Source organism: Artibeus jamaicensis, unplaced genomic scaffold (genome assembly GCF_021234435.1).
Source record: "Artibeus jamaicensis isolate MK-2021 breed Jamaican fruit bat unplaced genomic scaffold, CSHL_Jam_final contig_467, whole genome shotgun sequence".
Lineage (NCBI taxonomy): Eukaryota > Metazoa > Chordata > Mammalia > Chiroptera > Phyllostomidae > Artibeus > Artibeus jamaicensis.
In genome coordinates this window covers 7657201-7672196 of record NW_026521845.1, presented here as the reverse complement: position 1 = coordinate 7672196, position 14996 = coordinate 7657201, and the positions used below count along the sequence as shown (strand labels likewise).

General features: G+C 50.1%; 1 protein-coding gene across 1 annotated transcript in view; it reads left to right on the top strand.

Moving 5' to 3' along the window:
• Positions 1–14996, top strand: part of USH2A (usherin) — a 505359-nt gene that overhangs the window by 484299 nt on the left and 6064 nt on the right. The window contains exons 66-72 of the mRNA XM_053667304.1: positions 136–374; positions 1940–2148; positions 4793–4969; positions 6265–6348; positions 9656–9900; positions 12679–12900; positions 14109–14218. Of these exons, the coding sequence (XP_053523279.1) occupies positions 136–374; positions 1940–2148; positions 4793–4969; positions 6265–6348; positions 9656–9900; positions 12679–12900; positions 14109–14198 (1266 nt within the window). The 3' untranslated portion in view covers positions 14199–14218. The remainder of the gene's footprint in view (positions 1–135; positions 375–1939; positions 2149–4792; positions 4970–6264; positions 6349–9655; positions 9901–12678; positions 12901–14108; positions 14219–14996) is intronic.

Genomic DNA, 14996 nt, shown 5'->3' with positions numbered 1-14996 from the left:
ATGCTAGCTACAGCCACGGTGCCTCTCCAGGACTACCTGGCGTGCGCTCTGGCCGTGGTAGGTGGGGTCCCCATGCACCTGTGTCCCTGGCCTGTGTTCCGGGTGCGGCCTCATCAAGCCTTCTCCATCCTGCAGCTATCGGAAGGCCTGGCCACCCAGCAGACCCTCCATGGCCTGCGGCCCTTCACCACCTACTCCATCGGCGTGGAGGCCTGCACCTGCGTCAGCTGCTGCAGCAGAGGTCCCACAGCGGAGCTGAGAACACAGCCTGCTCCACCCTTGGGCCTGTCCTCACCCCAAGTCCAGTCGCTGGCCTCCAGGACTGCCTCCTGCCGGTGGGGTCCCCCGCTGTTCCCTAATGGTGTCATCCTAAGGTAACTGATCAGCCGGAAGAATGAATACACCAAAATAAGACATGCAGCTAAACAACAAAACAGACAAGCAAGCAGAATAAAAACAAAGACACTGAAATAGAGAACAAGGGGACAGCGACCACAGGGGAGAGGGGAGGGAATTTAAGGGGAAAAAAGGGGAGGGATTTAGAGGAACAAGTATAAAGGACACAGGGACAAGAACTAAGGGGGGGTGGAAATGGGAGGGAGGTGGGGTGCATGGGGAGGGGTGAGCTGGGATGGGAGAAATAAACAGAAAACTGTACTTGAAAAATAACTAAATAAAAATTTTAAAAAAAGAAAAATTAAAAAAAAAGAATGTAATAAACAAAATAGAGAAACAAACAAAATAAAACCAAAGACACTGAAATTGAAAACATGCTGACAGGGACCAGAGGGGATAGGAGAGGGAATTTCAGGGCAAAAGGGTGAAGAGTTTGCAGGAACAAGTACAAAGGACACATGGACAATAACAAGGCTGGAGATGAGAGGGAGGTGCAGAGGGCTGGCGGGCTGTTCTAGGATGGGGGTAAAAGGCAAAGAATTGTATTTGAACAACTGAAATAAAAAATTAAAATAAAAAAAAAAAAGTGGTGTGAAAATGGGAGGGAGGTGGAGAGGGCCGATATGGTGGGCTGGGATGTGGGTAAAATGCAGAAAACTGTACTGGAACAAAAATTAAAATAAAAAATATATAATTTTGATATCATAAAAAACAGTCAATAATACTAGTAAACAAAGTAATAAAATGAAGAAAACTAAACAAAGAAGAAAATACGAATAAAATAAAGATAGTATAAATAATACTAATAAACTTCATTTGCCCTTGGGAAAAAAAAATAAGACATGCATATTGAATTACCCAGCTCCCCCCAAGAAAGAGTTGCTTAGTTGAACAGATACCTATAGCTAGTGAGACAAATATGTTGATTTCAGTGGAAATGTTCCCCGCAACGTGTTTTAAATCATAATATCAACGAAGGATAGAAAGGAGAACCACAAAACTGTCTTTAAGTCAGGAAGATGATACCGTGTGTTTGCACCTACTGAGGGAATTTCCTTCTCCTCCTGGTTCTCGAAGGATCCATTCTGTAGCCTCAACTGGGGCAGAGAAGTTCAGGGGTTAAGTCAGAATTTCCTTGATCTAATTTACAGTGTTGAAATGAGCCACGGCTTGAAAGAAGTGAAAAGTTGTTTCACTCAAAATAATCATAGGAAAAAAGATTGTCTTCATTTTCAACTGAGGAGAATAATTTTATCAGCTTCCTCTAAAGAGAGAGAAGTATCTTATCTCTCCCTACAAGGACGGCTGGTCTCTGGGTCAACAGCAACGTGTATATGTCTGACTTCTCTTATCTCTGCCGCTGCCCATTTCCCACAGTGTTAAATAAAGTATGTCTGAGAATAGTTTCCCACACGTGGACATTTCAAAGAGCTTGTACTTCAGTGAGAACAGAAGATCTTCTTAGAAAATATCACCAGTTTTACAGAAGAGTTGAACTAATACCATGGCCCATTTTCTCTTGCCTTGTCCATTCTTTCCCTAGCTATGAGCTCCAGTTGCACGGGGCCTGCTCTCCCGACGCGGACGCCCCCTGCACCTCCAGCCAGCCGCAGACAAAGTACAGGGGGCCGGGGCCCACCGCCAGCCTGGGCGGCCTGCAGCCTTACACCGCCTACAGGCTGAGAGTCGTGGCCCACAACGAGGCCGGCAGCGCAGCTTCCGAGTGGATCAGCTTCACCACTCAGCGAGAATGTGAGTAGAAGCAGCCACCACCATAAGCCAGAGAGAGCATCATGGCAGCCGGGCGAGACTTGTCATGAAAAGTGGGGAAAACCAGTTTTAGAACAGGATTGGAGTGAAGGCGTATTTTGTGGACTGCTACTGAGGCATCACGAAGATGACTATTAGAAAAAAGAATGCCTCTTGTGCTTAATAACCTGGAGATCCAGGGTGAATCTAGTGAGATTTTTCATGTGCAATGGGGTGAACCCAATTTAGAGGAAGTGGACGAATGGGGAGGAAGAAAATAGACAGAGAATAGAGACTTTTTTAAAAGGAGTTTATCACTCCCTTTCTTTTCAAATTACATAATGTCCAGCATTTCCATACAGCACTGAACCATGGCAGCAGCATCAGGGAAAGCAGAGGCCACCTGCGTCCCAGAAAAGGACAAGTAACTAATTAATCAAGACCTCCTTACATTTCTATAAAGTAAATGCTTGTTAGACTTTATAACGTACATGTGTATATTGTTGGCAAACATAAACCATTAAGAATCAGGTACTTAGATTCAGCTACATAATTGGTGGGCCCTCTGGAAAAGGAAAATATGAAGCTCCTCATTCAAAACTCATAAGGAATTCTGAGACTTAGAGCATCAGTCCCAGTCCAGGACGCTGCATAGTTAACACACCTGTTACCTGTTCAATGGCACAGGTAACACACCTGGGAAGCTGGTCCTGCTTATAATCCCCCCACGCAGAAGCAACCACTGCTAATACTTGGGATACTCTGTTCCTTTCATACCTTTCCTGTGAGTAGTTTTTATTACGTGGCTGAGATCATCCTAGGATTAAAGTTTTATAGTGTGTTTTTATACTTTACATTATTTTATTTGCATTTCCCATGGCATTAAAAAAAATCTTCAGCCACCCAGTGTAATGGTGGTGCAATATTCCATCCTATGATTTGGTTGGACATTTCGGTTGCCGCTAATTTTTCCTTTTATAAAAGAGGTGAGGGATTTCTCAGTGAACAGTTCTTTGTTTGAACATCGGATTCTCTTCTTCAGTTAAATTTCAATGTGCAGAACTCACTGCATGGGGTGTTTTAACACTTCATGCCTTTGGGTCCTTACTGCCATCTAGCCTTCCAGAAACGTCATATCAGATCCCAAGCGCATCTTCAGCCATCAGCACTGGCACCGGTAAAAGTGAGGGTCACATAAACTCACAGCAAAGACTGTCTTCAGGGCTGAGTGACATCAAAGTGCAGCAGGTGTTAGGGGCAGAGGGCTGTCTCCAAACCCATGATTTCTGATTATTTTGATTGTTTGATTACGGGTTTGCTCAGGAAGACCTCCAAATCCTGAAAGGCAAGCAAAGCTCCTCTCTATGTTTCTACGATTGACAAGCCTTGTCTCCATCTGAACCCTTCTGATGTAGAGAGATGTGGGAGTCTCTGGACTTGACAGAAGGAAGTCCAGACAAGTGCAGCAGTCTGTCCGCTGTGATATTAGGCAACATTTGTGTTGGAAGACCAGGTATTTAAGTAGGGCTTGATATCTCTTGCTTTAGTATTCACAGAAAAAAATTTTAAGGCTTGATGAAAAGGTTTCCTTTTGAAAGCTAGGACTTAACATTTGTCTTCACGGTTGGGTTTTATGATCGTAAAAGCATGAATTATTCCTTCATTTGTTATAGCGCTTAACATTAGCAACAGGTGGATGTAATTTTTAAAGAAAAAGGACACCCAATTGATTTCCAGCACCCTTTTTTTCCTAGTGTGTAGATGGATCTTAATGCTGTTACAACTTGATTGGTTATTTTGGAGAAAACAAGATCTCATGAAGTCCATCTCTTCTGACTTGATAAGATGATACAGGACTCCTTCATTTGTGTCTACAAAAATTATCCACTTAAAAGAGAAGCTTCAGTGAAGGCTGCTTCTTCCTGTGTTACAGTGAAGCAGCTGAAATGTAAATGAAGAGCATACCTGGAACACACTCAGAATGTTGCTCTCGGATCTGATGTAACACTGAGGAGGCCTGAGCTTGACCTTGTACTAATGTACTGTGCTTCTGATCAGCCAGCGCACCACTGATTACTGCACCCAAATTGCTATTTGCAAGGCTTTTTCTCTATCTCAGGGAACAAACGAAGGGCTCCAGAAACAGCTTTCCAAACAAACGATGCCAAACGCACATCATTCACCGTCTAAGCAGTTGGGTTTGGGGTGGGGTGGAATGTACTCACTTCATCTAGTCCTTGGGGCTTCGTAGCAATAAACATTGATTTGATATGAAAAAACAGCTATGTATTGTAGTTAACAGTGTTAAGGATATTTCACCTGTTAGAAGGAGGAAAAAGCGACAAAATACGAGCTCCAGGGGTCTGTTGCGAGCAGAACCATGGTATGTGAATGGGTTTATTCCATCAAACACGGCTCTCCCTGGATCTGGGGGGCACGCAGGTGTGGTATTGCTGCAAAAGCATCACACGATGTCCCAGCCGGTGCTCTTTCTCCTCCCATGCCAGTTGTTTAAAACACTGACAGCCATAGGAAGGATTGTAGCAGTGCCACAAACGTTGCTGTTGCTCGTACTTAAAAACAAAAGGGCAGACACATGCTCCCACTCGGAGGTGGCCGTTTTCACGGTGTCCCCCTCTCCCCACAGCCCCTCAGTACCGAGCCCCCTTCACAGTGGACAGCAACCTGACAACGGTGTGTGTCGACTGGAGCAGCTCCTTCCTCCTGCACGGCCCGCTGAAGGAGTTCGTGCTGACCGACGGGAGCCAGCGCCTGTACCGGGGCCTGGACACCGCCCTTCACCTCCCAAGGACAGTGGACAGAAGTGAGTCTCTGAGGTCAAGGTGCTCAGTTCCCCAGCTTCCCAAAATGGTCACCCTGCGTGGTGGCCAGTGGAGGCTCACTGTGAAAATGTCTCGTGGAAAAGCTACTGCTCGGAGCAAATGCAATTTTCCCTCCTTTTTGCCGCCTGGCCTGTGGATGGCGCAATGCGGGGGAGGGCTGCCCCTGCCTGACTTGGGTGTCCCCTCGCAGGAACCAGACTGGAGGGTAGGGCGGGTTCACAGGGGAAGCTGCTCCCAGAGGCAGGAGGGGGAGAGTCCTCAGATAGTGCATGTTCAGGGACCTGGAGATTTTCTGGATGCGGCACCCAGAAAATCTCTTCAAGTGCAGCTCCATCAGGCAGTGACCACCTCCGACCTGAAGGCCCCTGAAAAAGGGCTTTTCAGAACCAGCCTGGGTGTCTGGCCCTGAAATAATGACCCTTTTCCCTCTGAAACCGAATTCCTTCTCCCTATTTAATTCTGTGTTCTACCTCAGCTTTGTCTGGTTTTCCCACTGAAATGAGAAAAGGCTTCATGAGGCATTAAGTATTTTTGAATGATCTGTGTGGCACAGGACCAACATGTGAAGCTGTTTTAAGCAATCTGGATTTATACAGGGAATGAATTAGTGTTTTTCTATTTTTTATTTTCTTGAAAATGCTATTTATTTTGGCTACAAGCACAGATAAACAGCTCTGGCAGTGCATTTATGGTATTTAAATGCTGCCGATGCCATTTTCAAGGCAGTCAAGCTACACATCTTTGTGGTCATAGTTCTCGGTCACCTGGGCAGCTGGTTGTGGCAGGAAGCTGGCCTTGCACCTCTCACTTCCCTCAGGTTCCTGGCTATTGAAATCAGTATCTAGCTCATTTGATTTCCACGATCCTTTCTGGGTGCCCCTGCTTAGTAAGAAACAGGGTCACTGAGTCAGAGGTCACTGTAAATTTTAAAGGAACAGGTGTAGCCCATATGCAGAACAAGGTCCACTCTGTGTATCATCCTTTCTCCTCTGAGAATTCTTCAACTTTGCTATATAAGCTCTAAGCTTCTTTAATTTAGAAGCTTAACTAAATTATATATGTGTGTGTGTATATATATATATGTCATTAGTACACTAATTATAGACACTTTTCTTGGTAATCATGAAATTAGAAACAAGGTTGCATATTAGGCAGAACCTCACATTTTGCCCTGGAAACCTGTTGTCAGACTTTTTCATGCTGTGATACCCTGTCCTTCTGAAAGTGTGCCCGCCATGCAGGGTGTTGTGCGGTGAGCCACTGACCTTCTGTGCAGCCTTCTTCTTCCAGGTCACATGCACCACGGAGGAAGGGAGCGTGAAGACGCCGCTCATCCGGTACGACACCGCTACTGGACTGGGTAAACATCTCCCTCACGTTGTGCTTCCTCTGGCGCCTCTTGGTCCTCGAGAAACATGCGTTTGCGTATACAGGCTCGTGCTAATGGACCAGCACTGACTGTTGGGAGGAATCGTGTGGTGTTGTGTTGTGGACAATTTTCAAAAGCCCTCGTAGAACCGACCTTAGGCAAGGAGTTAGGGCAGACTGTGAAAATGCCAAATGATTGACGTGTGGGAACAGAGAGAGAGGACTGAACTCTCCCAGGCACAGATTCTGTCAGTCAAGAGCCATACGGAACACTTTGTTCCCCCTAAAATGCTTTTTTAGGAGGAAGAGAAAGATCAGATAGAGAGAAAAAAATGCTGTAAATGCCGATTCGTGTTGATCGTAACAATATTATTTCAGGTTCAGAGCCTAAAACAGGGAATTTGGGAAACGTCTGCCTTGTATCCTCCATAAAAGATTACGACCAACCATTCACACCGAGTAGTGTAGCCAAGGAGACGAGGCTGTAATTTTTACAGAGCTGCTTTTAAACTGAATTCTACCCACCGTCTTTGACTCTAATATCTGCAAAACTGACTATTTCAAAGGGCATGTTAGAAAACTACCCAAAAAATTTTTTGAGAGCACAGTGGGGAATGATACCTTATTTTAAATCCCAGTTAGGAATGTTATACAAATTCGTACGCATAGATAGTTGGGAACATGGTTTTAAATAAACATGTCCAGAAATTCTGAAACACAGGTGAACATACATATTGTTATCAAGGATAGCTTCAATCTGTAGGATAATAAAATTAGGTTATAGTTCCAGACTTTTCCTGTCCGGATGCCACGTACAACTTGGTATCTCACAGCACCTCACGTAACCCCTCCCCCCCACACACACACATGGCAGAGTCTACTGCACTGTACTTAGTCGCAGCGCGGACTTCATCTGATACTCTCTTAAGAGACCCCAGCATCTGCATAAGCAGACAGGTAGAGGCCTGAGGGGCGCCGGAACCCCCCCAGGAATGTCCCGCGGAACTTACGCAGGGTTTGGTTTTTCTGTTGGATCCTGGCCTAGACTTTGTTTTTTAAGCAATGATTCTCAAGTTCAGGTGTGCACGGGATCCCCTCAGTGTGCTTGTCTGTTCCACGGTTTCCCAGCCCCCAGGCACAGAGGCAGGGCCAGCAGGGCCTGGCCTTTAAAAAAGTCCACGATCCTCACACAGGGGACCTGGACCTCAGGTTGGGCAAAGGGCAAAAGACTCCACTGATGGGTGGAGTCTTCTATTTGTATTTCTTTTTTTATTATTGATTTTAGAGGGAGAGAGAGAGAGAGAACCCTCGATTTGTTGTTGCACTTATTTATGCACTCGGTTGATTGATTCTCGTATGTGTCCTGAGCGGGGATCAAACTCACACCCTTGCCATATTGAGGCAACGCTCTAACCAGCTGAGCTACCCAGCCAGGGCAAGGATGGAGTCCTTCAAAAACGAAAGACGATTTTGAAAACAAGAGTTTCCGTTGATGAGAGACGGAAACACTGAGGACTGTGCAGAGCTACGGGAAAGTCCACAGTGGAGCGTCCAGATAATATTCAGAGTCGGTTTTAATTTTTCTGATAATGACTTTTCCGACGTCCCCCTTCTCTTGCCCGGAGGCAGCCTCCAAGCGGGAAGGACAGGCGAGGCTCACTCCCCTCCTGCTGTGTGGAGAGCTGGCTCCTTCCTGGGGCTTCCCTCAGGCAGCCGCCCTGCATTCCCGGGTGACGGTTCAGGCAAGGGGCCCGCTGGGTCCATCACACTGGCTTCTGGAGTTACAGGCGGGGCTACAGACACAGGGAACTCACCTCCTCCAGGGCACACCCCAGGTGGTGGTTTGGGGTTGACCACACAACGCGAGTTGGTTCCCCATCCAGGGCCCGCTCCCCTGCGGGGGGTCGGGCAGAGCTCCGACCTCAACCTCCAATTCTGCGGTGGGGAGCAGAGACCCAGAGGGGCAAAGCGACATTTTTTAATCCTCAACCGAGGATATCAGAGGAAATGTGTTTTGGTTTTTATTTTTTTAATTTTATCTTAGAGAAAGGGCTAGAGAGAGAGAAACACGGATGTGAGAGAGAAACAATGATTGGTTGCTTCCCATGCACGCCCTAACCAAGGATTGAACCCACAACCTTTTGGTATACAGGACAGTGCTCCCACCAGCTGTCACCTGGCCAGGCGACTTTGTTAACCTCACGGCCATTCTAAGTAGACTTCAAGTGGACAGAGTCGTATCCCTGCTGTCAGGAGGTCCCGATTTCAGTTCCCACCACCTTCCCTCCCCCTTCAACATTCTCCCCGCAGTTCGAATGCTACCCTTTCACTGTCCACTGAGAATGTGGGTGTGGTGTGCCCAGCTGCCTGCCCAGTGGCTGAGGTGCTAAAAGGGGGGTGTTTGTCCAAAGCATTGCACCTGTGTCTCTTTGTCCCTCCTCCTCTTAAAGGGACAGCACTCACCCCATCCAGGGCCCCCCACCCCCACCCCACGAGGGACCCCTGCAGGCCTTTCTGCCGGGCTCACGCCTCCTGTCCCCGCGGCCACAGTGGTGATGACCCTGCCACCCACTTCTGTGGCCCCGTAAAGCCCTCCCTGCCAGGGCCTGGCCCAGGGTCAGTGCTCGTTAACCAGGAGCTGCATCGAGAGGCCTCCTGTGCAGTCACATCACGTGACCTCTCAACACGTGAACAGAAATCAAGGGCAAGTCTGGGGGCTGCAGCCTTTCCCCCCATGGACGGTCGTCCCAGGGCCCTGGGCTGATGACTCCCAGAGCCTGTGCTATTCAGCCTGAGGCCTGGGCACAAGGACCGTCCAGACTGAGTGCTGGCAGGCAAGCAAGCACGGGTCTGATGTCCCCAAGCCAGTCTGATGTCCCCAGGCCATGTCCCACAAATCTTCCGAGGCATGGGGCTGTCGCAGAAAGCGAGGGGCCCCCAGATGCCACAGCCCTGTCTCAGTCCTCAGTGGGATCCTTGTGGCAGTATTATTATAATACCACATTGAAGCTGGCCTTCCTCAAGGTTACTTCCGTGACCCCCTAAAAGTCCGCTCACCCCTTCCTGCTGTCTGTCCCCGAAACATGCCAAAGCAGCAGTGATTTGCAGCTGCTGTGTGTCAGCCAGGTCTCCGGGGGCTGTGAGCTCTCCTTTCAATCCCCCAACGCACAGTCGCCTCCCCCTGCCTGAACACAGGCACAGACGAGCAGCACCCTGTGACCCACTGTGTGCAGCCACAGGGCAACCACAGGGCTGCCTTCTGGAGTGACCTTGCCCCTCTGTGCCCCTGGATTCGGCAGGCCTGGTACTGACCACGCCGGGAGGGAAGACGGGGCCCGGGAGCAGCGGCGTGGAGTTCTACAGCGAGCTGTGGTTCATCGTGCTCATGGCGGTCCTCGGCCTGATCCTGCTGGCCATCTTTCTGTCCCTGATCCTGCAGCGAAGGGTCCACAAGGAGCCCTATATCAGAGAGAGACCTCCCTTAGTGCCTGTTCAGAAGAGGATGTCCCCACTGAGTGTCTACCCACCGAGGGAGACCCACATGGTATGTCTCTAAAAGTGGGCCGGGGGGTGCATTTCCTACCATGAGGCTAATTCTAGAACATTCTTGACTTTGGCTATGCCTTAGAATCACCTGGTGTTATAGACTGAATGCCCTCCACTCCCCCCCTGCTGCCCCCACTCCAAATTTCCACATTAAATTCTAATCCGCAGTATGAAGGTTTTGAGAGGTGGGGCCTTTGGAAGCGAAGGTCATCAGGGGTCCACCGTCAGGAACGGGCTTTCCTGCTCGAAAGGCCACAGAAGAACAGCCCCCATCGATGAGCCAGGGAGCAGGGCCCCCAGGCCCTGGGTCCCCCAGCACCTTGAGGTTGGACTTCCAACCTCCAGAACTTAAGAAGTCAGTTTCTGTGGTTCGTAAGGCAAGTCTATGGTGTTTTGTTACTAACACATGTGGGCAACTCTGAAAAATGCCACTGCCTGGGTCTAATCCCCGAAGTTCTGATTTCACCCATCTGGGGAGGAACTTGGGGATTTGCATCCTGTTTTTTAACTCCCAAAAGTGATTCCAGTGTGCACCCCAGCAGGAGTATTTCTGCTCTATATTGCACCGCAGGGGACTGAAGTCCCCTGGGCAACTTACAGGTTGTGCAGCTCTGCAGCTTGGGGGGATTAGTAATGACGGGGAGACAGGGAGGGACTGACCTCCTAGCTGTGCCTGGTTCATCCCCTGGCCCCGGGTCCCCAGGGTGGATGGCTCCTTGTAGCTCCTGTGCACCCACACCCAGGACAAGAGGTCGGGCCAAGGTATGAGGGCAAGGGTCTCCCAAATGGTGCTTCGGGGGATCGTTGCACAGAGCAATCAACAGGGAGGTTAAAGGTGACTGACTCAGAAGGTGCATTCGGGTGTGGGGTGCACCCCACTGTGGGAAGACAGTTTGTAATTTCTAACCCTTCCCCCAGCATGAGATTGCTCCCCAAGATGTGTGCCCAAAGGCTGGCACCTGCCTGAGGGCCACTTTTCCCCAGTTGACACTGAGGTTCTATGTGAGCACGTGGCACCTGGAGGCTAAAACTCTGACCCCCGGTCCCCACGTGGGCACAGGTTTTCCCAGCGAGCAATTCCCTGATACCAACTGTCCTGCAATTCAACTTAGTTCTGCCAGTTTACCTGGAGAGAGTGACAGATCCTTCAAGTGAAGGGCTCAGTCCTGCAAGACCGTCCCCCTCATCCAATGACCTCCTCCCTCCCTGGGTGTGATTAATTTGCTGGAGCAGCTCACAGATCTCAGAGAAACACCGGATCACTGGTTTTTTATTATGCAAGGATGTCACTCCGGAACAGCCAGCTGGGAGAGAAGCACAGGGCGGGGTCTGCGGGAAGGGCGTGAAGCTCCCACGCCCTCCCAGGTAATGCCCCTCTCCCTGGACCTTCGGGTGCTCATGGACCCAGCTCTCCAAACCTGTGCTACTGCGTTTCTATAAAGGCTTCATTGCAGGGGCGGTCGATGAAGTCATTGGCTGTTGGCCACTGACTCAGCTGCAGCCAGGTCAGGGGGGAGGGACCAGAAGTCCCAACTCTCTCCTCCAGTGGTGGGTCCTACTGGCCACCAGCCCCTCCTTAGGTGAGGCCCCAAAGCCACCAAAGTAACATAACAAAAGACAGAATTGTGGCTCTCATCACTTTGGAAATTCCAAGGATTTTAGAAGCTTTGTGCCAGAAATGGGGACAAAGACCACACCGTATTTCTTAAGTCACAATATCACAGCAGCGGCAAAGTTGCACACAGATGTGTCTGGTCAAACTGCTTGTTTTAACACTTGAAAAAATGGACATGAGTGAATGGCAGCTTCACCCGCCTCCCAGGCCCCTCCCATGTTTCTGACATGGCTCCGAGCAGTGGGTGAGCCCTGGACGGGGCTGTCACGCCCAGATGGCAGGCAGGTTGGGGACAGGGAAGGGCAGCAGTCTCTCTGAGCCCCGTGGTCCGTACCCGTGCGTCTCAGGGTAGTGCTGAAGGGTGAGTGTGTGACGCCATCACTGGGCAAACACCGAGCTTCAACATGTCCGTACACTGACCCATGTCTCCCCGTTTGTCCTCAGTTTGACTCTGTGGCTGACGTGTCCGACGTGTCCAGTAATGTCACCCTGAAGAGCTACACCATGCACTTCGAGGTGGCTCTGCATGCTGAGTGACCGCATGGCCTGCTGCATGGCGTGTGTCTTGCGCAGTGTAAAGCAGGGACGCCTGGTGGATTGGACCGGCCGCGGCAGGGCACCCTGATGTTCCGCTGCAGCTAGACTTTTCATCCCAGGTCCTAGTCAGACTCCAGGACCTGATCAGAGTGCCTTTGGGTTCCAGATGTTAGACCTGACTTACTTTGGAGGCTGGATTCTATAACAAGGGGACAGATGTGGAATGAGAGAAAAAGGAGAGAATGTTCGAGTGTCAGACACGCTCAGTGGGAACCAGGGGAGAGAACACAGCTAACTGGCCACGCTGGGCGAGCAGTGTCCTTGAGAGGGGCTCTGGGTCAGAAGGCGGTCTTCTGGCAGCCCACCACTGCGGTGCGGCCAGCCCTGTGAACCGGGAGCATCTGAGGTTAGAACCTGTGCTGTCCAGGTGCTCAGAACACCAGCAGGCCACCCAGTGTGACTGTTAGTTTATCATCTCATCTCTGCCAGGAAACAGGGGCCCAGTTGAGTGCGATAGGAGGCAGTGGACACAGTGTTCCCTTCATTGACAAGGTGTGACACACTCTTCTGTTTCAAACCCCCGCTTCTTTAGCCACTAATGACCAGCAGCGACTTTCTCTGCAGGGGATGGCAGATACCAAGATCCCAGGGGCTGGGGCGCGCGTGAGCGTCAGGAGCAACCGGAGCATCTCTGTCCTTCGCATCCCAAGTCAGAGCCAACTCAGCCGCGCCTACTCCCACAGCTCTCTGCACCGCAGCGTCAGCCAGCTCATGGACATTCAGGACAAGAAAGTCTTGGCTGACGACTCGCTGTGGGAAACCATCATGGGCCACGACAGCGGACTGGTGAGTGGATTTTTTCCCCCAGAGCCTTCGCTAAACACCCCCAGAGGGGGCGTGGAGCCTCATGGACCCGACGGAGGCTGCCCACAGCCCAGGTGCGCCCCTCCAACCACTTACCTAGGGTGGCTGTGATTGACAAGCTAGGTAGAGTTGTCGTCTTGTTTTTCTAGCACGCAGTAGAGCTCAAAAACTAAACGCATGAGTAAGTGAAGGGACATCCTTGGGCAGAAGAGGAACATCACTGGCCTAAAACAAGGCACGGAGGACAAGCACACGCTTTACTGCGCAGCACCCTCTTTTTTCCTTCTGGGCTGTGGTTAGAGAAAAGGAGTCTCGGAATGGGCTCAGTGGCTCCTGTCCTAGTAACTTGGGAAGTCATGTGGGTGCTCCCATCTAGGGGAGTTCCTGTCCATCTTTCTCAGGCTCAGTCCAGTGGGCACAAATAACTGACTGAGGAGGAACCTCATCATTGTCTGCCTTGTTCAGAGGGATGTTATGCCTTTTTAAGTCACGGGCCTTCTCGACGTTATTGTGACCATTGAATCCCAAGATTCCATCCCCGAGCTGAAGTTTCTAAACAGCAGGAGTCACTAGTCCACACAGAGTTGTTAGCTGATTGTACTGAATGAAAAGCCAAAGAGCAGTTTCGCACTGAAGGTTTAGCTGCGTGTCCTCACCCCAAAACACAAGCTGGTCACTGTTTTGTGGAGCTGGGACCTTAGCAACGTCTGGTTATTACCGTGACACCGGATGGTGTGGGCACCTGCTTTCGACGGTACCAGTGAGAGGCAGGGTGCACAGCAACGCATGCCTGCTCCCGAAGGGCCAATACTAGGTAAATCGTGCCTAATAATTAGTGTTCCTAAACCTGGTTGGTAAACACAAATGCAGTGAGGGGGGGAGCAATGGAGCAGAGAGCTCACATTCTGGTTCTTCCACTTGCCTTTTGAACTAAATCTTAAATATACATAGTCTACTTTTTGCAAACCAGAAAGCCGAGGCTTCTGCAATCAGAAGGATGCAGGTATGGCAGATTGCAGACCTCAGATGGCGTGCGTTTTGGACGTGACTGCAGTGCAGGCGTGCATGTGGGGTGGTCTCTTCACTGTGGGGAATTTCAGGGGCCTCCGACCACCCTGTCCAGGGCTGAGCTGGGGCCAGGGCCTGGGAGAAACTAGTGCTGTCCTGACCCGGCCTCCTGGTGGTTTCAGTTTGTGGACGAAGAGGACCTGATGAACGCCATCAAGGGCTTCAGCTCGGTGACGAAGGAGCACACCACATTCACCGACACCCACCTGTAGCGCACTGAAACCTTCAAAACGTGAGTGAGACGGGGAGGCGGGCCGACCTGACACAGCCTGAGTGCTCAAAGCTATTGCTTGTTCTTCTGCTTGTTCTTCTGTGATCCTTTAAGGAAAAGAGAACTGTGTTTGACCTTGCTCCTCCCCAGTAGAGGTCTAAGAAATGTTTTTCTGGTTGTCTGAAATGAAGGGTCCCATCCCTACGAAAATATTTTTGGGGTAAGCTAAAACCACAGGCATTTTTCACCCGGCTCTGCCTGACCGCGAGGACATTGGTTACATGAATAACCGGCACTTTCCAACGGGCCCACGTTGGTGGAAGGGAGTAGCTTTAAGTTGCATTGACTCAGGGCTCGTCACCACTGCTTCCGTCCACCTCCTTTGTCCGTGAGGTCAGCAGGGCCCCGTAAGGGACAGTACCCAGCCACAGGGCAAGCTGAGTCAGAGAGGGGCAGCCTGGCACTGCGGGGGCACCCTGGGCAGAGAAGTTCACTTAGTCACGGCGTTTCCAGCTACTCTCCACACCTTTTGTTAGCAAATCACATACAAATAAATGTCTTTCTAACGGCTGAGGACTCTGGGAAAAGGCTGGGTAAGTACTCGATGTTTCAATTTAATTTTCTTACTTGCCCACCCAACTTTTACGTGAAGAAAGACACAACAGAAAATTCTAACTCTTGGTAACACTGAATGTGTGCTTTCCCCGCTGTTCTCCCCGACACCCCACAGACAAGGTGAGTGCGTGCACACATACGTGTGAATTCCCCCCTCCCCTCCCTGCCTTCACTGTGGGAAGAG